The sequence below is a fragment of the Cetorhinus maximus genome, chromosome 4 (genome assembly GCF_964194155.1).
Source record: "Cetorhinus maximus chromosome 4, sCetMax3.hap1.1, whole genome shotgun sequence".
Lineage (NCBI taxonomy): Eukaryota > Metazoa > Chordata > Chondrichthyes > Lamniformes > Cetorhinidae > Cetorhinus > Cetorhinus maximus.
Window position 1 is genome coordinate 75,741,243 of NC_135882.1, and position 26,855 is coordinate 75,768,097.

The window sequence follows — 26,855 nt, forward strand, 5'->3', positions numbered from 1 at the left end:
TTCATGGTTAAAAGAACAATCCCAAATAGACATGATAAATTAGTCTCATTAAATAAAGGCCATTAATATGATTTACACGCACTGGGTGGGATTTTCCCAAATTTACACTAAGTGCGGTAACAGGCTGGCAAAATGGCGTTCCACCTGCCGACAGCGATGGTGGGTTTTCGCACCGCATCGTCCCGAGCCCACCATATTACTTATGCATTCGCCCGTTCGCCATCACCCCGCTGTTGCATCATGTCGGCCGCCATGTTTAAAAGGCTGCTGCCAGCACAGTGCTCATCACCACTAGCTCGCCACTGCTGCCCGGGAGGCATGGCCAGCAAAGGAAAAAAGACCGCAACCTCCCGTTTCAACGACGGGTCCCTCGAGCAACTGCTGGTTGCCGTGGAGATCCACCGGGGTGTCCTGTATCCCCTCTCTGGCCGCAGGATGGGCAGCAATGTGACCAATCCAGCTTGGAAGGTGGTGGCAACGGTGGTCATAAGACAACCACCCAGTGCCGCAAGAGGATGAATGAACGCTTGCATTCCGCCAGGGTAAGTCACTTATCTCATCACTCTCAACTCACACTCTCTCAAACCCATGACACGTCCACAGGGCCCTCACTCACTGCCAGTTCAAAGGACATCACCATTCACTCTCTCACGCTCACCACCATTGTCCTCATGCCGTTCATTGTCCTCATCCCCATCACTCGCCACCCACACAGGCCAGGCATACTTATCATCTGGCCTGGCAGGCGGCCTGCTTAAACTTTCTCCGTCTCTATCATGCAGGACAAACCGGCGCAAAACAAGAAAGAGGGGTCACAGACCAGTGGCAGAATGCCCGACATCAAGGTCCTCACGGACTTTGAAAACAGTACCATCCAGCTGGCTGGTCACAATCTGGACTGTTCCTCTGCTGACGGTGAGGTAGGCGCTGCTCTACCAAGTAGCGGATCCAGCAGTGCAACATCCTTCAGACAACCATGCCGTGAGTGATGTGTCCTCTTTCACAGGCCACTGCCATGCACTAATTATCTTCCCTTGCTTTCGCAGGCACATCTGCCAAACAGCCGATAGGGTCCATGACTGAGAGCCTCCAATCAAATCGCAAAGAAACCTCTGGAGAGGCATCTGGAGACACCCTCCACCATTGCAGAGACACACACCTCAGCGGGACATAGCTTTAGAGTAGCCCTGGTATCACAATCTGGTGAGCACTGTCTGATTCACAACAGGTAGCTGCAGGGACTTCCCAGGTGTCTGGCACTCAGAGGACTGCTGCAGGCCAGAATGTTGCTCGTTCTGAGTCAGATGAGGAGCCTCTGGACTCGGTCACGTCACAGTTGCTGGAGCTGCAAAGGCAAGCTCGGGAACATCAGGAAGGGATGTCCGCTGCACTCCTCAGGTTGCAAGGCACGATGGAGGAGTCCGCCCGCCTTCAGGCTGAGGTGATAGTGCTGGCATGCCAAGCACTGAGGTCAACACTGGTAGGGTGGCAGCTTCCAAGGTCCAGGACTGCACTCCTACACTGCTGTGTGGGCTCAACTCCATCGCTGCTGCCATAGTTGGCCTCCAACAGTGTGTATGCGAGAGGGGTACCGGGCAGCTTGATCTCACTCCAGCTACTCCTGCTCCTCAAGGAGTCAGCCTGGGGCCCTGAGCACCCATAGGGAGGAGGATCAGCAGGTGCAGACTCCAGGCCCATCCATCCAGGTGACTCCAAGACTGTCCAGCTCATCCGACTCCCCTTTTCCTGTGACCCCAGCAGATCCAGCTCCACAGACCGAGGAGGGTGCCACTGCCATACGGCATGACCCTGAAAGCAGACCGGGGCCCTCCAAGCCTCAGCCCTCCAGAGGACCCCCGCTAGCCAAAGTCATCACAAACAGAGCATCACAGTCAGCGAGCTGCCTCCACCTCCACTGTGGATGTCTGGGGAGCACCAGGGTTAGGAAAGTCAGGGAGAATTATTTGCACAGCCTGGGCACGTGTGTTAATCACTTGTACATACTGTTAACTATTGGCAGTAAACTCCCAAGAATGTCTTCCTGCTTATGGCTTCTTGTTCTGATGCAGTGTTCTTGGATCTCAGATGTGAAACATTTCTGCACAAGATAAAGGCAGGTGTCTCAGTCCAGGGCCACTTCCCTGTGCTCTGTGCAGCCTTCAGACCAAAGTGATGGTCCGGCCTCACACTCGCTGGAAACATTACTGATGTCTGCACCTTGGCGGTGCCTGTCATTGCTGCCAGAATGTAGTGGGCAGGTGCGACAGAGTTCTCGCATTCTCTCCATGTGCTCTTAGCGCCTTATAAGAAGGGACAGTGCCCCATCTCTTCAGCATCTGTGACCACTGATGCTGTGCTTCAGCTCCTGAAGGGCTCAGGTGCTGAAGGCGGACAAAGCATCAGATGCTTCTAAAGTTTCACGGCTGCGTCTCCATGATATGACCCTGATCACGTAGCGCAAGCACACTGTCCTCAGCCAGACAGGAATCAGACGTTCTCAGAGGCAATGTGAAGATTTATGGAGTGTCCTCACTGCATGTCGTCATCATCCTTCTGCAATCGAGTAACTATTAGGGCCTCCACTGCATCTCCATGACAAGAGCATTCTCAGATGGTATTTGTGCTGCCAAAAGCCAAACTGGAGTCAAATGTTCACAAATGCGATGTGAGGATCTATCGGGCCACCACACTGCATGTCGTTGTCATCCTCCACAAACCTAACAGCTATGAGGGCTTCCTGAATGCACCTGCCTCATCTAGCCAGTGCAAGGGCCTCAACCCCGTAATCACCTTCAAGTACCTCCTCGCCCTCATCCCCATCGGCGGCATCCTCATCGGAGGAGACGTGCAGCTCCTCCATCCCCTCCTCAGCCAGCTAAAGGGCGCAGCAGATGATGACCATGCGTGACACCCTCTGCGGACTGTATTGCAGGGCTCCACCAGACTGGTCCAGGCACTGGAACCTCCTCTTCAGCATCCCGATGGTCTGCTCCACCAAGTTGCGAGCTGCAGTATGAGCCTCATTATAGTGTCACTCTGCTGCAGTTTGAGACTGCCGCACAAGTGTCATCAGCATGGCCTTTGTGAGTAGCCCTTGTCCCCAAGGAGCCATCCCTGCAGCTTCTGTGGACGCTGGAAGACTGCAGGGATCTGTGACTGACTGCGGATGTAGGCGTCATGCACACTCCCTGGAAACCGCGCGCAGACCTGCAGAATGTTTCTGGTAGTTGCATACCAGCTGCACATTCAGTGAGTGGAAGCCCTTGCGGTTGATGAAGTTCACCGTGTGTAGCGACGGAGACCTGAGCGCCCCATGGGTGCCGTCAATCACGCCCTGCACCTGTGGGAATCCCGAGATCCGGGAGAATCCAATGGCCCTTGTATCCTGGCTGCCCCAGTCCTGGGTGAAATGCACAAAGTTGTGTGCCCTCAAGGATGGCATCCGTGACCTCATGGATGCATTTGTGGATGGTGGCTTGTGATATCCCACAGAGGTCACCTGTGGAGCCTGGAAAGGAGCCACTGGCGTAGAAATTGAGTGCTGCGGTCACTTTCACAGCCACTGGCAGTGATACCCTCCATGTCCCCTTGGTGCCAAGTCCTGCACTAAGTAGCACATGGGAGCAACCAGGTCCCTAGACATGCGCAGTCATTGGCGACACTGGTTCTCAGTCCTCTGCAGAAATGGCAGGCGGTGTCTATAGTTTGTGGGTGTTGCTAGGCGCCGACCAGCCACAGCTCTCTGTCGCTCCTGGGCAGTGGGTGTGTAAACCCCAGCAGCCCCTTCTTGAGGTTGCTGCTCCTGCCTTTGCACGGCCAGGAGCCTCAGTCGCTCTCTCCTCCGTCTTCTTCACTCTCTGTAGGCCATCAGGCATTCAGTTAGGTCACCAGGCTCCTGATGTGGTCCTCCTGAGATATGAGAAAGAGAGAGACATGGTTAGCATGGGTGTGCTTAGCACCTTTCCTGGCCCTGTGTGATGGACCATTAACCCTTCCGGGAGCGTGCTGGCCACCCCTTGGATGGCCACAGATGAGTGCGCTGCATGGCTGCACTGTCAGCCTGCGACATGAGGGAGACTGCTCCGAACTGGGAAGCTGAGATTGCAAGGGTCTGTGAGCGCCTCCAGCAGTGGCTGCTACATGGCCAGCATTGCCATGGAGATTGTACAACATGTGCAATCCAACTACTCCATGGTCCAGTAAAGTGGCCGTGGACTCAGTCTGTGCCGGTGTTGGGGGGGTAAGGTCTAGAGCACTTGGTGGCACTTTGGTACTTCCACCTTGCTCACATGGGCAGGCAGTCTAGTAGCCCAACCCCAATCGTATCACTGTGGCTGCACCTGAATTGTCTAAGTTGCAGAGGAATGGTCAGTTTTATACATGTGTCCCTACTGCGTGGCCACTTCCCTTGCCTACCCTGCCCCCTCCTCGATTTTTTGTGTGTGGGATCCAATGCCAGGGCACCAGTCACCTCTGTGGCAGGATGGCACTTCACCCCAGCTCCTGGCACCCCTAAAGCCTGCAAAGCAGCGGGCAACCCTGGTGAACTCTGCAGAACGATGCTGTTCACTCACCTCCAGTTCCCCCAAAGCGAAGGCTGTCAAGCGCACGTCACCTGTGTGCTGTTGTGAAACACGACGACGTGCTTTCCCGCTGGCATGGGCGGACGATCCAGCAGGGGTCCAAGAACCTGATGGGATGGCCTTTTAATGATTTGCTGATGTATTACAATGAGCTCCCTGACGACCATTGGCAGGAAAGGCGGCCCGCTGTCTGCGGGCTGTGCGGACGACCGCAACCTGCCAAAAATTCTGCCCACTGACACAGCTTTGCTACAATACAAAATTGCTGTTACTCATTGATGAAAAATTATGCAGACTCTAATCTAAAAATTGCTGCTTGCAACTTTCCATTGGAATAGGACAATGCCAATTATTGTTTTCCATTAAGATTGACAAATATAAAAAAAAGCTAATCTCTGTGGTCATAGTGAAGGTTTACATTGTCAAAGACTGGGTTATAAACATACAATCGTGTCAGAAAATTAAGGTACGAAAACATAAGTCACTGCACCTGTATCTGAAATTTGGCCTGCCTCCTTCACTGCTGCCACTTGAAGAATGGAGTTTCCACTCCCTTTTTTAGAATCCTGGTAAAGCCACTGTGTTAGAAATTGGTCTGTGTCTGAGGCTAGGTATGCCTTTAACAAGTTTAACTGGCATCAGCGGTATTGCTAATGCAACTCAAAATATGTTTGGCTCTATCTAGCTTTCCATTTTAGGTGATATACTGTGATTTGATTTTTTTGAATATTCTTGTTTAAGAAAACAGTAGAGGGTTGAAGTTGTGCTCTGCCATGTTAGTAATTCACACATTACACATTTGTATGAAACTCCTCCAAGCACTAACATGAAAGTGTTGACCTTTTTAAAATAAATGGGTTAGTGCTTTTGTGAATATAATAGCAAAAGATTTTGAACCAATGTATTAACATGCTTATGACTGACATCACACAGGACAACTGTAAGTCATAGAGTGACAGAATGTGAACACAATTTATGCTGACAGATTACATAACATTGCTGATTTTGAGAAAATTGTTCTCAGGCTCTAAACTGAATTAGATTTCTAGATTGCAATTATATCCATAATTACAAGAATGAATGAATTTCAAATTTTTTCGTGTTTTTAAAGGCATATTTTGTGATTTCAACAATGGTAATCAATCAATTAAACGTATAGCTAGGAGTTACAGACATGTTTAGCTCTTGCATAACAGTTAAACGCAGCCTAATTCTAAAACAACCACTTTCAGATATTCCAATTAGGAATAAGTTATTCACAGTATTATTTAGCAAATTACCATGAGGTTATTTTACATGCTTCAGGACAGCAGATTCTTCCTGTTAACTGTGGAACCATTTAATATGATAGAATTTTCACCCTGTTTGGGCGGGGCGGGGGGAGGGGGGGGGGGGGGGGGGGTGTTGTGCAGGGGGCAGGTATAGACCCGATCAGCGCCCCCGATCGGGTCCTCGCTGCCATTTTACGTGGCTGGGCCAATTAAGGCCCACCCAGTGTGACATGCACCTGGAAACGCTGAATGCTCCCTGTGCAGGCGATTGGTGTGGGGCGGGGGGGTCCCTGAGGTGCAGAGGTACCTCAGGAGGAATAGTTTTAAGTTTTAACAGTTCAATAAAGCGTTGAAAAAATTATGACATGTCCCCTCATGTGAAACTGTCACATGAGCTGGGACATGTGCATTAATTTCAATAAAAATTTTTGAGAAAATTTAAAATCATTCATGAAACCTCACCCGCCCATGGATGAGGTTCCATGAAAAATGCAAAGGCCGCCTGGGGTCTTAAGGTTGGATGGGCAGCTCCGTTAATTATTTTAATTAGTTAAATGGCCTTAATAGGCCTTTGACAGCTTGGCGGGCGAACTGAAGATCTAAATGACGCAGTGATATCGGGACACACGCCTGACGTCACCCCACTTCATTTTACGGCTCGGCGAGCGGGCCCCGCTCCCGCTCGCCAAGCCGAAGACTTTCCCCATAGCATTTGTTAAAATTGTAAGGAAGAGACTCTGTTTAAGTTAATTATTTTGTTTCATCAAAGCAAAGGTGAAGTTGAAATGAGTAAAATGTCAACTGTTTTAATTGGTGTTAGAATATCATCTGGTGCACTTATTCTAATTTTTCCTAAATAACCAAACCAATAAAATTTAATTTTATATTTTGTCATATCTATTCCTATAACTATTACAAAAATAATATATTTATAAAAGCTCTTATAATTTATTTTTATATTCCTGGCTAGTTCACTCTCTCATTCTATTTTTTTCCCTTTTTATCAACTTTTTGGTGACCCTCTGCTAGTTTTGAAAACACCCCCAATCCTCATAAGTGCTACTGTCTTTTGCAACATTGTAAGCCCCTTCCTTAAACCTAATACTACTCTTAACTTCCCGAGTGAGCCACAGATTTGCCTGTCTTGTTGGGTTTTTGTTTTTCAACGGATTGTATTTTTGTTGAAGATTTGAATTGTTTCTTTAAATGCTTCTCACTATTCATTTACCTCCAACCCTTTTACGCTATTTACCTAATTGACCTCAGCCAGTATTTTTTTTATTCATTCACGGTAAGTGGGCTTTGCTGGCTGGGCCAGCATTTACTGCCCATCCCTAGTTGCCCTTGAGAAGGTGGTGGTGAGCTGCCTTCACAAACTGCTGCAGTCCATGTGGTGCAGGAACACCCACAGTGCTGTTAGTAAGGGAATTCCAGGATTTTGACCCAGCGACAGTGGAAGAACGGCGATATATTTCCAAGTCATGGTGAGTGACCTGGAGGGGAACTTCCAGGTGGTGGTGTTCCCATCTGACTGCTGCCTTTGTCCTTCTAGATGGTAGTGGTTATGGGTTTGGAAAGCGCTGTCTAAGGAGCCTTGGTGAATTCCTGCAGTGCATCTTGTAGATGGTACATACTGCTGCTACTGTGCGTCGGTGGTGGAAGGAGTGAATGTTTTTGGTTGTGGTGCCAATCAAGCGGCTGCTTTGTCCTGGATGGTGTCAAGCTTCTTGTGTTGTAGGAGCTGCACTCATCCAGGCAAGTGGGGAATATTCCATCACACTCCTCACTTGTGCCTTGTGGATGGTGGACAGGCTTTGGGAGTCAGGAAGTGAGTTACCCGTCACCGGATTCCTAGCCTCTGACCTGCTCTTGTGGCTACAGTATTTATATGGCTAGCCCAGTTCCGTTTCTGATCAATGGTAACCCCCAGGATGTTGATAGTGGTGCATTCAGTGATGGTAATGCCATTGAATATCAAGGGGCGATGGTTGGTTTCTCTCTTGTTGGAGATGGTCATTGCCTGATATTTGTGTGGTGCGAATGTTACTTGCCACTTATCAGCCCAAGCCTGGATATTGTCCAAGTCTTGCTGCATTAGGACATGGACTGCTTCAGTAGCTGAGGAGTCGCGAATGGTGCTGAACATTGGGCAATCATCAACGAATATCCCCACTTCTGACCTTATGTTGGAAGGAAAGCTGTTGATGAAGCAGCTGAAGATGGTTGTGCCTCGGACACTACCCTGAGGAACTCCTGCAATGATGTCCTGGAGCTGAGGTGACTGACCTCCAACAACCACAACCATCTTCCTTTATGTTAGGTATGACTCCAACCACCAGAGAGTTTCCCCCTTGATTCCCATTGACTCCAGTTTTGCTAGGGCTCCTTGATGCCACACTCGGTCAAATGCTGCCTTGATCTCAAGGGCAGTCACTTTCACCTCACCTCAGGAGATCAGCTCATTTGTCCATGTTTGAACCAAGGCTGTAATGAGGCCAGGAGCTGAGTGACCCTGGCAGGACCCAAACTGGGCGTCAGTGAGCAGGTTATTATTAAGTAAGTGCTGCTTGACAGCACTATTGATAACCCCTTCCTTACGTTACTGATCATCGAGAGTAGACTGATGGGGTGGTAATTGGCCAGGCTGGATTTTTCCTGCTTTTTTTGTACAGGATATACCTGGGCAATTTTCCACATAGCTGGGTAGATGTCAGTGTTGTAGTTTTACTGGAACAGTTTGGCTAGGGGCGTGGCAAGTTCTGGAGCACAAGTCTTCAGTACTGTTGCCGGAATATTGTCAAGGCCCATAGCCTTTGTAGTATCCAGTGCCTTCAACCGTTTCGTGATATCACATGGATTGAATCGAATTGGCTGAAGATTGTGTGATGCTGGAGTCCTCTGGGGGAGGCTGAGATGGATCATCCACTCAGCACTTCTGGCTGAAGATTGTAGCAAATGCTTCAGCCTTATATTTTGCGGTTTGTGTCCTCCCCTCATGCCTATTTAATTGGCTTTGTTTAAGTTTAAGGTTTTGTTTGCGATTGGAATAAGTCACTTTCAAACTTAACCTGGAATTCAGTGGTAATATGATTACTGTTTTCTAGAGGATCTTATACTATGACATGACTAAATAACCCTGCTTCATTACACAATACTATATCTAAAATAGCTTTATCTCTAGTCAGTACCACAATGTATTGCTCCAAGAAACCGTCCACAAAAGCATTCTACAAACTCATCTTCTAGACCACCTTGCCAATTTAATTGTCCCAGTCTATATGAAGATTAAAGTCCCCCACAATGATTACAATGCCTTTGTTACAAGCTCCAATAATTTCATGTTCAGTGCTCTGCCCAATGGTATAACTACTATTAGGGGGCCTATAGACTATTCCCCACCAGCGTTTAATGACTCTTTCTATTTCCAATTCCCACCCATACTGATTCTACTTCATGATATTCTGAGGCCAGATCCTTTCTTAGCATTGTCCTTATATCATCTTTTACCATCAGGGCTGTTTTGTTTTTTTGTTTCTTTTTTTAAAGATGCACACAGACCGTTGACATTGTAGCTGAGCTAACTTTATTGATAAAACATTTACATGGACACATATCTGGGGTGTCTGAACTCTGTCAAGACATACTCCAAAATGTGCAATCTGACCCTCTACCCCCAGGCCAGGTGACCTCATATATACTACAGAATACCCTATAATATTGAATACTGGATTCCACAACTACAATCTGCTATTATCATGACATTACCCTTTTTTTAGAAACTTCTATAGAACTCAAGTACACAAAGTCTCTCATCTATTCTTTCTCATTCTATTTTGATCAGTCTGTTTTGTCTTTTACTCATCTCTGTATCTCTAGTTTTTTCACAATTTTTCCATTCGATGGCCTGAATGGTGACAGAGGTGATTTTGAAGGACAAGGGGCTTTCTCCAGCTCTGTGTCACTATCACCCCTTGGATAGTTTTCAAGACTCTCGGGCTTTGTCTAGTTATCTGTTGCTGCATTAGTGCATTCTGGCTTTTGATCTTCAGCTACTCTTTCTGGTTCAAAGCAGGGTTGCGTTTCATTTGTTTTCCGTAAGAATTTCCAGTTTCTCTTGTACTGTTGTCCATTTGGAGTCAGCACTATGTAAGACCTTGGTTTTCCTGTGACAACAACAGGATTCCAGATCCCTTAATGCTGAATTCTCACACTCTCTCCCATGTTCAGGTCAGGTAGGGGTCGGGTGCCTTGATCAACATACTGTTTCTGCTTCTGCTGTCTCAGTTTGAGCAGGTCTTGCATGCGGTAGTTCACTGGCTGTGGAAAGAATAGTTAGGGCACAGTTGGATGCTTAGTTCTTAGTCTTCTCCCCACCAGGAGCAGTGCTGAAGATGATCCAATGCCCTCTAATGGAGTATTCCTGAAATCCAGCAAAGCCAGTGAGGGGTCTCTTCTGTCCGCCTTTGCCTTCTTCAACAGGTGTTTTAAGGTCTGCCATTCCTTTGGATTGTGGATATTTGGGACTTGTAGTGTGGCAAAATTCCCAGTCCTGTGCAAATTTGCGAAACTCAGTGCCTGAGAATTGTGAACCGTTATCTGAGATGAGCACTTCAGGCACGCCGTGGCGAGCAAAAATTGATTTTAAATGGTTTATTACAGTGATGCTCTTACTATCATTTCTGAGCGGCACTGACTCAAAAAAATTTGAGGAGTAATTTACTGCTAGTAGGTACTCACTGTTGTCGAATGTAAACAAGTTCACTTCAATTTTCTGCCAGAGCCTCTCTGGAACACTGTGTGGTTGAAATGGATCTTTTTGTTGCGATTTACTGTACTTTTGGCACACTGCACACGCATTCACCATTTCCCCGATTTATGCTCCCATTCCAGGCCAATACATTACATCTCGAGCTCTTCTCTTGCATGGGCAGGATTTTACGTTCGTTAGGTGGGTGCACACCCAACCCGATCGGGTGTAAAATAGTGCGCAATGGCGTTGGGTGAGTGTCCCAACACCATTACGCACTTGTGCGATATTTCGGTTGGCAGGCGCGCGCGAGAGTTGGCAGCACGCCCACTGACAGGAGGGCTATTAAGCCCATTGATCAATCAAGTATTTTTTGCTGCCTGTCCAATATTATGGTTGGTGGGCAAATGAATCGGCCAAGCACCCGTTCGATTTTTTTTAGGAAATCTCATCCATGGTCAGGATGAGGATTCCAACAGTAATTTAAATTTAAAAAAAAAATTTTTAAAAAACATTTTTATTATGTCCCTGTTCATGTGACTGAGTCACATGTGGAGACATTTCCCTTATTTTTAAAATCCTTATTTTTGATTGTAAAATTCTTAAGCTCCCGGAGGCAGCTCTTCAGAGAGGTTTCAATGTATGCTCCCCCTTGCATGCGCTCGCACTTCTTCCGCCCCCGCTGTGCTGAGGTTCTCAGCACGCGTTTCACGCTGGCTGGCCGTTAATTGGCCAGCCAGCGTGAAATCACGTTCGGGGCCCGATCGCGGGCGGCGGACAGTTTCCCGGCTGCTCCCAGGGCCACTCACCGTGCTCGCCCGACAAATGAAAAATCCTGGCCCATGTTTCTATGCTGGGGTGACTTTCATGTATGCGCTGCAGCATTTCTTTCTTCAGGGTTGCAGGAATTATGATCTTTTCTCCCTTGAAAAGTATTCCTTCTGCTACATGAAGTTCCTCACGAAAGTTCCGGTACTCTTGTACAGCAGAAGAGGCTCTGCTGCGGTGTGTGGGCCAGCCAGTTTGCACAATCTGCTGCAGTTTTCTCAGAATGGTGTCGTTCTTGGTCGCTTTCCTGATCTCATCCAGTTTGGTTACAGCCACAGGTAAGTTCTTTGTCAGCACATGAACCTGTACTTCCATTTCTTTATCCTCTTCCTCCGTGAAGGGTAGGTATGCACATGACAGAGTGTCTGCGATGTACATTTCTTGCCCAGTTTGTATTCAACTCTGACTTGGTATTTCTGCAGACGCATTACTAACCTTTGGATTCTAGGTGGTCCACAGTTCAAGGGCTTTTTAAGTATAGCTTCCAAAGGCTTATAATCGGGACTCTACCTCCACGTCTTTGCCATAGACAAACTGGTGGAAGCGTTCTAGGCCAAATGCAATTGCTAGCATTTTTCCTTCTCTATTTGGGCATACCGCTGCTGTGTTTCAGCCGTTGCCTTTGAAGTGTATACTGGTGGTGCCTCACTTTGCAAGAGGACAGCTCCCAGGCCAGTCTTTGAAGCATCCACTGAGATCTTGACTGGCTGATTGACATTGTTATACTTTAACACTGGTGCCTGGGTAAGTGTTCTTTTCAGACTTGTCAAAACTTCCTGGTGACTTTGTTCTCAGTGCCATTCCACATCATTTTGTAGAAGTTCGCTGAGAGGTGCTGTCAGCCCTGACATGTTCGAAATGAATTTCCCAAGATAGGTCACCATTCCCAAAAACCTTGCCAAGTCTTGCTTACATTCTGGGGGTGGCAGGTTCACAACTGCTTCGATTTTACCCTGGCCCGGCTTTAGTCCCTCACTTGTTAGCACATGTCCCAAGTATTTGATTTCATGGAGACCTATTTTGCACTTTTCCTTCTTCAACTTGAGATCCCTTTCTCTAGCTCTGGCCAGCACCTATCTCAGTCTGTGGTCGCGTTCTTCTCGTGAGGCTTCCCATCGATATAGGTTTCCACGTCCTTTAACCCTTAAAACAGCTGCTTCACTGTTCTGCGGAACACCTCCAGAGTTGAATTAATATCAAAAAGTAAGCCTAAAAACCTGTATCGCCCATATGGTGTGTTGAGGGTACGGAAATAGGAGCTGCGTTCATCCACCTTGACCTGTCAGAAGCCTGAACTCGCATCCAAGACTGAAATGTATTTAGCATCAGCTAGCTTGCATGTGATTTCTTCTACTGTGGGCAGCTGGTAATGCTCTCTTTGTACTGCCTGGTTTAAGTCTCTGGGATCCAGACAGACTCACAGATTCCCAGCTGATTTTTCTACAATTACAATTGGATTAACCCACTTTGTCGGTTCTTCTATTTTCTTGATGTGAAGTTTCTCCATTCTGTCCAGCTCCACTCAGTCGATCTCTCAGCATTACTGGTATTTTCCTGGGCGGGTGTATTTTGGATGTCAAATTTCATCAATCTTGATGGTGTGTTCGTTCTCTTTTTAGGCAGCCAATCCCTTGAACACATCTTTATACTTGCTCAGGATGTCATCAGTGGAGACAGTCATTATTCTCTAGATTAGCTTCAGATTTTCACGAGCTTTAATGGTGGGGGGGGGGCGCGGAGGGCGAGCGCAAAAATCAGCGCATGCACGCGGGTGCACCCCTTGAAAGCTCCCTGAAGGTAAAGAGCTGCCTCAGGGATCTAAAGATTTCTAACATTAAAAATAAAGATTTTAAAATTAAGGTAAATATGCCCCCTCTGGCACATGAGCAGGGACATGTTAAAAATGAGAATTAAATTTTTTTATTATTTCCGCACGTGGATGAGGTTTCCTCAAAAATCCAAAGCCTGCTTGGCCTTTTCGCCCGCTTGTCAACTGTAAGATTGGACAGGCAGGGAAAAAAAAAATCACTTTAATTAATTTATTAATGGGCTTAACAGCCCTCTTAATTGTCAGCGGGTGCTGCCAACTCGTGTGCATGCGCCCGCCGACTGAGATATCGCGCAAGTGCGTGATGATGTCAGGATGATTGTCTGCCATCATCGCACGCTATTTCACGCTCGTACATGTCAGGCATGTACCCGCACACTGAGCTGAAAATCCAGCCCCAGGACTTGTTGGTGTCTCCAAGGCCCCCAGAGGATTCAGACCATGTGGACCCTTTCAGGTATCAGACAGCCTTCCCTTACCTTGGTAATAGGGATTGTGGTCTCCGCTGGTGGCACCTCCTCTTCTGAGGAGGGGGAGAGGAGGCCAGGTGTCCCAATGCAGCTTCAAGGGGAGAGACCTGTGGGAGGAGAGGCTCAGGCACAAGGGGCTCAGGGCCAGCAGGAAGTTCAAGGCGGAAGGGGCCACAGAAAACACCCCCGTCCTGCTGCAGGGCTTACAGGCAGTGATGCGCTACCTCAATATGTCTGAGGTGCAATGCTGAAGGAGGCTCCACCTCTCAAGGGAGACCGTGACATCCATTTGTCAGATGATTGAGCCTGAGATCAGCTCTGACTGTATGGGTGGGCACCCCATGCCAGTGGCTCTGAAGGTCACAGTGGCCTTCAACTCCTATGACTCCGGCTCTTTCCAGGGGTTAGTGGGGAATCTGTGTGGAGTGTCCCAATCAGCTGTCCACAGTTGCATCAAGCTGATGACAGAAGCTCTGTTCAGGCAGGTATTGACCTTTATTCTTTACGGATGAGGCCAGCCAGGCTGAGGAAGTCAGAGGCTTCGCGGCTATTGCTGGGTTCCCCCACACCAAGGGTGCCATCGACTGCACACATGTGGCCATCAAGGCGCCAGCAGGTCAGCCGGGTGCCTTCGTCAACAGGAAGGGCTTCAACTCCATGAACGTGCAGATAGTGTTTGACCATTTACAGATTCTGCAAGTCTGTGTAAGGTACCCTTGCAGCTTCCATGATGTTTACATCTTGAGACACTCCCAGGTGATGAGACTTTTCAGTGCTCCAGCGCGACTGGATGGATGGCTGCTGGGTGACAAGGGCTTTTGAAAAAGTGGCTTATGATGCCTCTCCATCACTCAAGAACAGAGGCAGAGCAGCATTACAATAGGAGTCATGCCTCCACAAGGTGGGTGGTAGAGAGGACCACAGGTCTTCTCAAGATGAGCTTCCGATGTCTGGACCATTCAGGGGGTGCACTACAGTAATCCCTAGAGTGGGTGTCACTTATAGTTGTTGCATGCTGCGCTCTCCACAATCTGGCACTGACTAGGCGGGACCCACTGGAGGAAGAGGATCTTGACGCAGCTGCAAAGGCCACAGATGATGAAACCAGTAGTGAGTCAGAAGAGGAACACGGTGAGAAGAATGCTGAAGGCGTGGAGGCAGACCTCAGTAATCGCAAGGGAGGCAGGGACACCAGGGAGGCCTTGATCCAATGCTCCCTCACTAGGCTACCAAAGATCTGCTTCCACCTCATGCTTCAAATTTTTCCATTATTTCTTTCAAGTCATTTAGTTTCTCATCACTTTCAAACGTGAACATGTTATAGACTTCTAGGGATTCTTCCCCTGCTACACGGAGAAAGATGGAAGACTATATCCAAGGGTCTTTTTTATCACTGCCGGTCGCTGTGAGGCACAGCTCGAATCGCTGCCAGAACCTCCTCCAGTTTTCAGCAAGATTGCCCTCTAAACTAAGCTCTGTCGGTGGTTTCAGAACCTCCGTTGTTGCGTTTAGTTTACTTCTGACAACATGTCTTGTTTCTTGTTTCTTTTTTTTAATGATGCACACAGGCCATAGACATTGTAGCTGAGCTAACTTTGTTAACACATTTTCCTAACATGAACATTTATCCGCAGTGCCTGAACTCTATCAAGACAGGCTCCAACATGTGCTATCTGACCTTCAACCTCCAGGTCAGGTTACCTCGTATATAGTACAGAGTACTGTACACTATCTAATACTGGAATCCACAACCACAGTCGGCTATTATCACGACAAGAGCCACCCCTCCTCCTTTGCCATCCTGTCTGTCTGGCCCAAATATTGTGTACCCTGGAATATTTATTTCCCACACCTGATCACTTTGTAACCATGTCTCTGTAATGTCAATTAAATCTAAACCATTTATCTCCATTTGTGTCACTAGTTCAAATATCTTATTGCAGATGCTTCATGCATTCAAATAAAGAACCTTTAACTTCAATTCTTACTTTTATTCCCTGCGATGTCCTTATTCGCAGATGTACAAATTTTGTTAAGCGCTCTGTCCCTGCCTGACCGCACTGTTTTTCTTTACCAGTGTTGCTATTCTGTTCTGATGCCTCGACCGTTCTCTTTGGATTTCTAAATCCCCCTTCACCTGAACCCTCCCCGCCCCCTGTTAGTTTAAAATCCTGTCCACAGCCTTAGTTATACGTTTGGCCAGGATACTGGTCCCAACCAGGTTCAAGTGGAGGTCATCCCAGCAGAATAGCTCACCCTTCCCCAAGTACTGATGCCTGTGCTCCATGAAACAGAACCCCATCTTCCCACACTCTCTTTGAGCTATGCGTTTAATTCTTTAATCCATTTGACCCTATGCCAATTTACACATGGCTCTCTTCAAGAGATGATTAACTTTTGATGTTCTGCATTTTAATTTGGTCCCTAGCCCTGTCAAATTCTCTTGGGCAGAACCACAATGTTCTGCTATGGCGTTGGCTCCTACGTGGACCATGATAACTGGATCCTCTCCCTCCCACTCCAGATTCCTCTCCAGCTGCGAGGTGATATCCTTAACCATGGCACTGGGCAGGCAACACAACCTCCAGAGTTCCTGGTCGCAGCTGCAGAGAACAGTATCCATGCCCCTGACTATACTGTCTCCCATCACTACTACATTCCTCTTCACTTTTCCCATTTGAATGGCACCCTTCACCATGGTGCCGTGGTCAGTCCACTCATCCATCTTGCAGTCCTCCTCATCCAGATAGGTAGTAAGCACCTTTGTATCCTTTGGACAAAGTGAGGAGCTAAGACTCCTCCATCATTACATGCTGGTTCCCCTTACCTGCCTGATTCACAGTCACATCCTGTCCCTGACTATTAACTAACATTAAAGTTCTGCCTAACCTGAGGGGAGTGACTGCCTCCTGGAGCAGTATTTCTATGTAACTCTCCCTCTCCCTGATGCCCTGTAATGTCCGCAACTTATGCTCCAGCTCAGCAACCCGGAGCCAAAGTTGCTTAAGCTGCAGACACTTTCTGGCACACCACCAGTCCTGCCATTTCTGTCAAACCTTTCTTATTTAATTAGTCAATTAGTTAATAATTTACACAGATATGGTAATAGAAACTTGTACTTAGCTTGGAGACAAGGAAGGAAACTCACCAATTACTGGAGGCTGAAAAATGCAAAAAAAAATCCCATTTCTCTGCCCCACTGCACAGAACTCCCACCTTTTTTTCTCTCTCTTATGGCTTGAAGGTGATGACTCATGCTGGGCCAAATTTCCATTGTTTCCAGCAGTTCTATGTCTCCTGTGTGAGCCTAGATAGTCAACGTCAGGTTATTTGATCTGACAATCTTATCTTGTCTTCACCTGACATCTGGACTTACTTGGTCTTATAAGTAGAAACCTGGCTGAAGCCAATTTTAATCTTGTTACTACTTCCTGCCTTAGACCAAATAACTCTGGAAAGACCAGAAATGAACTTGGGACATGCCTTGTAGTGGGTAGATATTCCCACCATAGCTTTTGGCCAGCCAGAGACTTGGTCCATGTTGAATGCCGAAACTTATTAATATAGGGCCAACGAGTTGTGAGCAGGAACTAAGTCTAGTTAAGTCACAAAATGGCATAAGTCATACAACCCCAATTTATGTATCAAAAGGATCTATCACCAGACTCGGGCAGGCTTGTCAATTGCCCAACATTAGACCCATGGGAAGATAGCAACAACTACACCATCGAATGGCACAGGGAGGTAAGTCATAGGCCACCCATTTGGGTTACTATTGTTACTATTTCCACTCAGCAGTTGGTCTGAAAATTTTTCCTTAAAGTTCAATATGGCACCATGTTGATGATTTGGCCATTAAGTCATCAGGGGAATTACTTTATGGTTTTTAAATAGAAAGTGCTGCCATTGCTTATGAAACTTTTATCCATTTAAAGGTGTAATGTGCAAAATCATTTTCATAAATAGCAAGCTCTGAAGGAACGTAAGTGCAAAGTGTGAACTAAAAATTTCGAAAGGATCTCTAATCAAATCACAAAATATTTTTTAAAAATCTAAATGTGAGAATAAATTATAATATACCCTGTTTAAAAAATTAAAATCATAGAGAAGGAGACTATTTGTTTCACCTGTTAGTGCTAGCGCTTTGTTGAAGCTCTCTGTTTCCATCTCAAATTGCTTTAAACATTATATTCTAGATATGTAAAATGAACATAAAATCTAATATCTCAATATTTATAAATGGGGAAAATACTTCAGTCTGCCTGTTTAATATTCTTTTTTTATTAATATAAGATATAATTTTCATTTTCTCTGAATATAAGGTGTGTTCATCAAATTGTTGACATAGCTTCATTTTTTCTTTGTTTTTCAGTCAAAACAGAACCAATGAGCAATAGTGATATTTCAACAACGTCAGCAGATGGGTCTTTAGACAATTTCTCAGGAGCAGGTAAGAAGGCATGAAATGTCTAACGAAGGTCACGGCTAACTGTGTTTTAGGCAAATCCATTGAGATTGCAGATAAAGGATAAGATTCTCAGTTTCAGCTCAGTAAGCAGGCCCTTAGGCAAATTCTACTTCTGAATTGCTACTGAGATGAAAAAAGGACAAGGTGTCATTAGTGATGCCAGTACCCACAGCCTCAAATTGTCCTTTTGAGTTATATTCTTTCCAAGTTGCTCTATTCCAAAAAGAACATGGAGTGATTTATATAATTTAAAAAGTTGCTTAACTATTTTGTAAATACATGTTATAGATGACGAGGCTTATGTTGCCTTTATCTAGTTTTCTATAATTTAGCACCTAACAAATAGTTGTGTATTTCATAATATATTAATATTTCATAAATATAATTTGTAGATTGATCAATATTTTATATAGCTATAGAATATGAAACCCCAACTGTACATTCAGTTTAAAGAGGAAGAGTAAAGTCTAGAGTGAGAATTTTTTCTTCAACAGTCTGCCCAATTTTCCAGAAGAAATTTGTTTGACATTTTTGTAAAAATGTACACTTTCTTTCTTGCTTTGAGACATTTATATCCAGGCTCCTCAGTTGGCACAGTTGGTTTTTGGTGTCCCCAAGCACCCTGGGGAGGCTGCATAGGAAACAACAGGACCATGGCTTTGAACTGGCCTGACAACCACTCCAGAGGGGCCCTCAGGTCTCAAATATCCAATGAGTTTCTTTTAACCCTACAAAATGGAGAAGTTCTTGAACAAAAAATATTCCCGTTGGACTTCCCTGCAGCTATAAGTATTGCAAAGCAAATCAATTTTGATTAAATCGCTTTACAATATTCTGGACAGTTTGAAACAGAATTTTGTTGTTTTATGTCAATAAGGATATTAATGAAAACTCTCCTAATAGCCTAGTGGGTTAATGCACCAAATCCATAATTAAGCCAGAGAGATGAGTAGGCTGGACTTTACGGAAATCAAGGAAGTCCTGTGGTCAGGACAGAGTGCGTCTCAAGCCTCTGTAGATGCACTCCAGGACTGAGGGGGTGATTTTACCTGCAGCAGCCTCTTAACCAATATCCAATTAATGATGGCTGCCTGCATCTCAGAGCTACCAGCCCAATCAGAGGGCTAGTAGCTTGGCAGCTGTGATAGCGTCACCGGCAGCGGTGGGTGCTGCTCAGGTCACAGGGAGATAGAGAGGGCACCCCCGTATTGAGGCACCCTTGAAGTGTGGGTAAGGATTTTTTTTTTTGAGATAGGCAGGCAGCTTGGCGATCAGTGGGATGAACCTTCCAGGGGCAGCACTGGAGCTGAGGGGTTGCCAGGGGATCCCATGGAGCAACTGGCAAGGAATGCTTTACCCCGCTGGGAGACAGCTTCAGTATACTTGGTGGTCTCCCATGCTGTCGGGGCCCATTCTAATACCGGTAAAATGCTGGCGGGAGTGTATAGTGGCCATTAGTTGGCTACTTAATTGAATTAATTGGCCACATGCCTCTGGTCGGCTGGTGGAAATGCCACAGTCATTCTAGCTTCTGGAAGTACACTGTAGTGGTGAGAAGGTGTTGGGCTTCCTTCCTGACACCTTGTGCTGCTATTTATGAACCCTCCCATCTCCCAGCTTGTCTCCTGAGGGCTGGTGAAATTCAGCCCCAGTAGGGGCTGCTCATCTCAGCTGGAAAGCAGTACTTCACATTCCCTTCAAATGGGTGATATTATTTCATAGCCTGAAATGTTTGGAATTTATTTGAAAAATAGCATTGGGAAATGTAAAGGTTAAGACTAATAATAGAGCACACAACAACTGGAAGGAATAACCAATAGCCTTCTGTAGCAGTTACAATAGCCTTAAATTAAAGTCTTTGGGAATTAAAAAAGACTTTAGAGAAGTACAGTGTAGAATCCTAGGGTTCTGCCTGCTACGGGGAAATACAAATATGAAGAAACACCTGAATTTTTTTTCTTTATTCTTCCACAAGATGAGCGTTGTTGGCTAGGCCAACATTTATTGCCCTTCCCTAATTGTCCTTGAAAAGGTGGTAGTGAGCCGCTGCCTTGAACTGCTGCATTCCAAGTGATGTAAGTACACCCAGATTGCTATTCAGAAGGGAATTCCAGGATTTTGTCCCAGCAACAGTGAAGGAATGGCAATATAGTTCCAATTCAGGATGGTGTATGGCTTGAAGGGGAGCTTGCAGGTGGTGGTGTTCCAATGCATCTGTTGCCCTCGCCCTTCCAGGTGGTGGAGATCGCGGATTTGTAAGTTGTTGTCGAAGGAGCCTTGGTGAGTTGCTGCAATGCATCATGTAGGTGGTACACACTGCTGTCACTGTGCGTCGGTGGTGGAGGGACTGAATATTGAATGGGGTGCCAATCAAGCTGGCTGCTTTGTCCTGGATAATGTCCAGCTTCTTAAGTGTTGTTGGAGCTGTACATCCAGGCAAATGGAGAGTATTCCATCGCAATCCTAACTTTTGCTTTGTAGATGGTAGACAGGCTTTGGGGCGTCGGGAGGTGAGTTACTCGCCGCAGGATTCCCAGCCTCTGACCTGCTCTTGTAACCACAATATGTCTGCTCCAGTTCAGTTTCTAGTCAATGGTAACCCCATTATGTTGATAGTGGGAGATTCAGTGATGGTAATGACATTGAGTGTCAAGGGGAGATGGTTGGATTCTCTCTTGTTGGAAATGGTCATTGCTTGGTACTTGTGTGTCACAAATGTTAGTTGCCACGCACAGTGGCAGCAGTGTGTACCATTTTCAAGATGCACTGCAGCAACTCACCAAGGCTTCTTCGACAGCATCATTCCAGCCCATGATCTCTGCCACCTGGAAGGACAAGGGCAGCAGATGCATGGAACAGCACCATCTCCAAATTTCCCTCACAACATCCTGACTTGGAACTATATCACCATTCCTTCACTGTTGCTGGGTCAAAATCCTGGAACTTTCTCCTGAACAGCACTGTGGGTATACCTACACCTCATGGACTGCAGGGGTTCAAGAAGGAGGCTTACAACCCCCCTTCTAGAAACATAAGGCAGAATTTTCTGCCTAGCGGGCATGGGCATCACCATTTTACATGGGTAGGCGAATGAAGGCCCGCCCAGTGTGACGCGCACCCGGAAGCGCTGTGCACTCCCTGTGCGGGCGGGGTGGGGGTTGCCTGAATCGCGAGTGCGCTCTTTCAAGCACGAGTGCAAAAGAGCACAGAAATCTCCCTGAGACACACAGGTGCCTCAGGGAGATTATGTATTAAGTCCAAAAAGTTTAATAAAGTGGCGAGAAATTTTTTATGACATGTCCCTCATGTGAAACATGAGCTGGGACATGTACACTAATTTCAATAAAAATTTGAAATTTCATCCCGCCCGTGGATGAGGTCCCATGAAAAATGCGAAGGCTGCCTGGGCTCTTCGCCTGCCCGCCAACCTAAAGGTTGGATGGGCAGCTCCGTTAATTATTTTAAGTGAGTGTTAAATGGCCTTAATAGGCCTTTGACAGTTTGGCGGGCGCGCACCGAACTGAAAGTCTGAATGATGCATTGTGACATCGGGATGCATGCTCGATGTCACCATGTGTCATTTTACATCTTGGCAAGCGGGCCCCGTCCCCGCTCGCCGAGCCGAATATTCAGCCCATAGAAACATAGAAAATAGAAGCAGGAGTAGATCATTTGGCCCTTCGAGCCTTCTCCGCCATTCAATAAGATCACGGCTGATCCTCTATCTCAAAGCCATGCTCCTGCTCTCTTCCCATATCCCTTGATGCCTTTAGAGTCCAGAAATCTATCTATTTCCTTCTTAAATATATTCAGTGACTTGGCCTCCACAGCCCTCTGTGATAGAGAATACCACAGGTTCACCACCCTCTGAGTGAAGAAGTTTGTCCTTATCTCAGTCTTAAGTGGTGTACTCTGTATCCTGAGATTGTGACCCCTTGTTCTAGACACCCCCCCCCCCCCCGCCCCCCGCCAAAGCCAGAGGAAACATCATCCCTGCATCCAGTCTGTCCAGCCCTTTCAGAATTTTAGACGTTTCAATGAGATCTCCCTCATTCTTCTAAACTCCAGTGACTACAGACCCCGTCCGCCCAATCTCTCCTTATACAACAATCCTGCCACCTTAGGAATCAATCTGGTGAGCCTTCGCTGCACTCCCTCTATGGCAAGTATAGCCTTTCTTGGGTAAGAAGACCAAAACTGCACACAGTACTCCAGGTGTGGTCTCACCAAGGCCCTGTACAGCTGCAGTAAGACATCCTTGCTCCTGTACTTAAGTCCTCTTGCAATGAAGGTCAACATACCATTTGCCTTCTTAATTGTTTGCTGCACTTGCATGCTTACTTTCGTTGATTGGTGTACAAGGACACCTAGGTCCCTTTGTACACCAACATTTCCCAATCTATCACCATTTAAATAATACTCTGCTATTCTGCTTTTCCTACCAAAGTGGATAACTTCACACTTATCTACGTTATACTGAACCTGCCATGTGTTTGACCACTCACTCAACTTGTCTAAATCACTTTGAAGCCTCTTAACATCCTCCTCACCACTCACATTCCCACCTATTTTTATGTTGTCAGCAAACTTGAAAATATTACATTTGGTTCCCTCATCCAAATCATTGATGTGTATTGTGAATAGCTGGGGCCCAAGCACTGATCCCTGCAGTACCCTACTAGTCATCACCTGCCATTCCAAAAAACACACATTTATTCCTACTGTTTCCTGTCTGATAACCAATTCTCAATCCGTGACAATATAATACCCCCAACCCCATCTGCTTTAATTTTTCACACCATCCTCTTATGTGGGTTTTTATCAAAAGCTTTCTGAAAATCCAAATACACCACATCCACTGGTTCTCCGTTATTTATTCTGATAGTTACGTCCTCAAAAAACTCCAGTAGGTTTGTCAAACATGATTTCCCTTTCATAAATCCATGTGGACTTTGTCTAATCCCATTGATATTTTCTAAGTATTCTGTTATTCACATCCTTTATAATAGACTCTAGCATTTTCCCTACCACTGATGTTAGGCTAACCAGTCTGTAATTCCCTGTTTTTTCCCTCCCTCCTTTTTTAAATAGTGGGGTTACTTTTGCCACCCTCCAATCTACCGGCACTGTTCCAGAATCTGCAGAATTTTAGAAGATGACAACTAACGCATCCTCTTTTTCCATGGCTATCTCCTTTAGTACTCTGGGATGTACATTATCAGGCCCTGGGGATTTATCGGCTTTCAGCCCCATTAATTTCTCCAGCACTTTTTTTTTAGTAACACTAATTTCCTTCAATTCCTCCTTCTCACTAGACCCTCGATTCCTTAGCATTTCTGGCAAGTTATTTGTAATGTCTTCTGCCGTGAAGACAGTACTAAAGTAGTTGTTTAATTGCTCTGCCGCTTCCTTGTTCTCTATTATAAATTCTCCCATTTTGGGCTGTAAGGGACCTACATTTGTCTTCACCAGTCTTTTTCTTCTCACATACTTAGAAGCTTTTACAGTCCTCTTTTATTTTCCTTGCAAGTTTACTCTCATAGTCTATTTTTCCCCTCTTAATCACTCTCTTGGTCCTCCTTTGTTGAATTCTAAACTGCTCCCAATCCTCAGGCTTGCTACTTTTTCTAGTAACTTTAGATGACAGCTCTTTGGATCTAATACTATCTTTAATTTCTTTTGGTAGCCATGGTTGGGCGAGGACAATCTGGGATGGGCAACAAATGCTGGCCTAGCCAGCAATGCAAACATTCTATGAAAGAATTTTTTTAAAAGTGAGAGGTTTAGAATAGAGAACAGAGAAACCTTCTTTATGAAAAGAAGTTTTAAGGTCATGGAGTTCACTTCCAGAGTTTGTGGTTGAGGCAGAATCTGTGTTAACATTTAAGATCAGATTTGCTGAGTGGATAAAGCAATAGGGGGTGAAAGGTCTTTAGAAACTGAGTGAGTCAATATGATTAGGATGACTTGCTTGTGTGGAAGGTACACTATAAAATGGGCAGGTTGCGCTGAATGCCCTATATCCATCTTGTACATGTGGAAGCTAATCCCATGCCTTGCAGATGGCACTGCCAAAAAGCAGCATATAGATGATGAAAAGAATCAGGCCAAGGATGGATTTGTGAGAGATTAATTTAATTCAATTTATTCTTTCATGGGATGTGGACATTGCTGGTAAGGCAAGCATTTGTTGCCCATCCCTAATTGCCCTTGAGCTGAGTGGCTTGCCATACAATTTCAGAGGGCAGTTAAGAGTCAATCACATTGCTGTGGGTCTGGAGTCAGATGTAGGCCAGACCAGGTAAGGATTGCAAAGCTAAAGTCTGAGAAGATAAACCATTACTGAGGCTGCTGTGGCTACAATCAGAGGGGTAAGAGTGGAACCAAGTGAAGGCAATTCCACTGAGCTGGACAGTGGTATAAAGGCATTGGAGAAGGATGGTATGGACCTCTGTGCCAGCTGCAGAGAGGTTGGTGAATATGAGGACAGATAATGCCCCATGGCTACAGTCACAGAGGCTGTCATTTTTATCTGGATTAGAGCTGTTTCAGTGCTGTGGAAGCAGCAGAGATTTGTTTGGAGGAATTCAAACAAGTGGTGTAGGAATGATGGGCATGACTTTGAATGGGAATCACACAATCAAGAACTGTAAAAATGAAAGGGAGGTTGGTGATGGGCTCGTGGTTTGAAGGACAGAGCAATGACGGGTAAGTTTTTAAGGAGGGGTTGCTGGTGGCAGTTTTTAAGAGAGACCAGTACCTGAGTGAGGGAGCTACATGATAACATAGGAACAAGAATATATTATGCAGTTCCACCATTCAGCTAGATCATGGCTAGTCTGCACCTGAATTCCATTTCATGGAATCATAGAATAATAGAACAGTTACAGCACAGAAGGAGGCCATTTGGCCCATCAAGTCCATGCTAGTTCTGTATAAGACCAACTCAGCTAGTCCCACTTCCCCACCTTTCTCCTGTAGTCCTGCAAATATTTTCTATTGAGATAGTTATCCAATTCCATTTTGGAAGTCATGATCGAACCTTCTTCCACCACACACTCAGGAAGTGCATTCCAGATCCTAACCACTCATTGTGTAAAAAGTTTTTCTCTTGTCACCTTTGGTTCTATTGCCATTCACATTTAAATCTGTGTCCTCTGGTTTTCGACCTTTCCGCCAATGGGAACAGTTCCTCTCTATCTACTCTGCTCAGACCCCTAGTGATATTGAACACCTCTATCAAATCTACCCTCAACCTTCTCTTCTCCTATAAGAACAGCCCCAGCCTCTCCAATCTAGCCAATAACTAAAACCCCTCATCCTTGGAACCATTCTTGTAAATCTTTTCTGCATCCTTTCTAATGCTTTCACATCTACTTTGTTACATATTCCTTGATGCCCTTATGAAACAAAAATCAGTTGATCTCAATCTTGAAAATTTCAATTGACCAAGCATCCCTTTTACTCTTAAATGCTTAGCTCTAATTTAGGGATGATGCCCTTTTGTTCTTGATTTCTCTGCCAGAGAAAATCATTTCTCTCTATCTATGCTTAATCATCGATATGATCCGGAATGTACAGTAAGGGTCATGTGAGGAGACAGGCGACTGCGTCAGGAGTAAGACCGAGACTGAGTGAGTAGCGAATTAAGTTCACGTGGGAAGTCGGTGCACAGGGAAAGAGATGTGGTATACATAGGAATTATTATAAATTAAGTAAGTTAAATAATTAAATTAAGCTAACATAATAATAATAACAATGGCAGGATAGGTATTATGTTGCAGCTATGGAATGTGGTACTTTTGGAAGCCAAGGCAATCTCTGAAAGAAAGTGTAAGCAGCTATAGGAATTTCAGATCAGGATTATCGACCTGGAAGCTGAACTGCAGACACTGAACAACATAAGGGCAGGGGAGAAATACCTGGACACTTTGTACCAGAAGAGGGTCATGCCACTTAAAATAGGTTTGTCTGTTTTGGTCAGTAGTGAGGAGCCGGAGAATGTGACTGAGTGAGGCAGCTAATAGGACTGAGCAGACAGTAGTGGAGGAGGCTTAGACTTTGCAATTGTCAAACAGGTTTGAGGTGCTCACAACCTGTGTGGATGAAAGTGAGGCCTGCAAGGTGGATGAGCAGGCTGGCTATGGCACCATGTTACAGGAAGCTGTTGAAGCTGGGGGAGCAAACAGGAATGTAGGGATAGCAGGAGACAGTATAGTGAGGGGGATTGACACTGTTCTCTGCAGAAAAGAGCGGGAGTGCAGGAGGCTGTGTTGCTTGTCCGGTACCAGGGTTCAGGACATCCACTCGGGGCTGGGGAAGAACTGGCAATAGGAGGGGAAGGATCCAGCCGTCGAGGTCCATGTAGGTACAAACGACCTAGGCAGGACAAGGAAGGAGGTTCTGCATAGTCAGTATGAGAAGCAAGGTACCAAATTAAGAAGCAGAACCTCAAAGGTAATAATCTCTGGATTAATACCTGAGCCAGGTGCAAATTGGCATAGGGAAAATAAGATTAGAGAGATGAATGTGTGCTGTGGGAGAAGTGGGTTCCGGTTCATGGGGCACTGGCACCTGTACTGGGGAAAGTGGACGCTGTACTATTGGGACGGTCTACATCTGAACCGCATAACTAGGGAAGTATAGAGGGCTTTAAATTA

General features: G+C 45.9%; 1 protein-coding gene across 21 annotated transcripts in view; it reads left to right on the forward strand.

Moving 5' to 3' along the window:
• eya1 (EYA transcriptional coactivator and phosphatase 1) overlaps positions 1-26,855 on the forward strand; it is a 245,097-nt gene that overhangs the window by 28,573 nt on the left and 189,669 nt on the right. For all 21 annotated transcript variants that reach the window (XR_013576404.1, XM_078540328.1, XM_078540338.1 and 18 more), the window contains one exon: positions 18,100-18,177. Coding sequence is in view for 20 of the 21 variants with exons in the window: in XM_078540328.1 (XP_078396454.1) it covers positions 18,100-18,177 (78 nt within the window). In the remaining variant the exon portion in view is untranslated. The remainder of the gene's footprint in view (positions 1-18,099; positions 18,178-26,855) is intronic.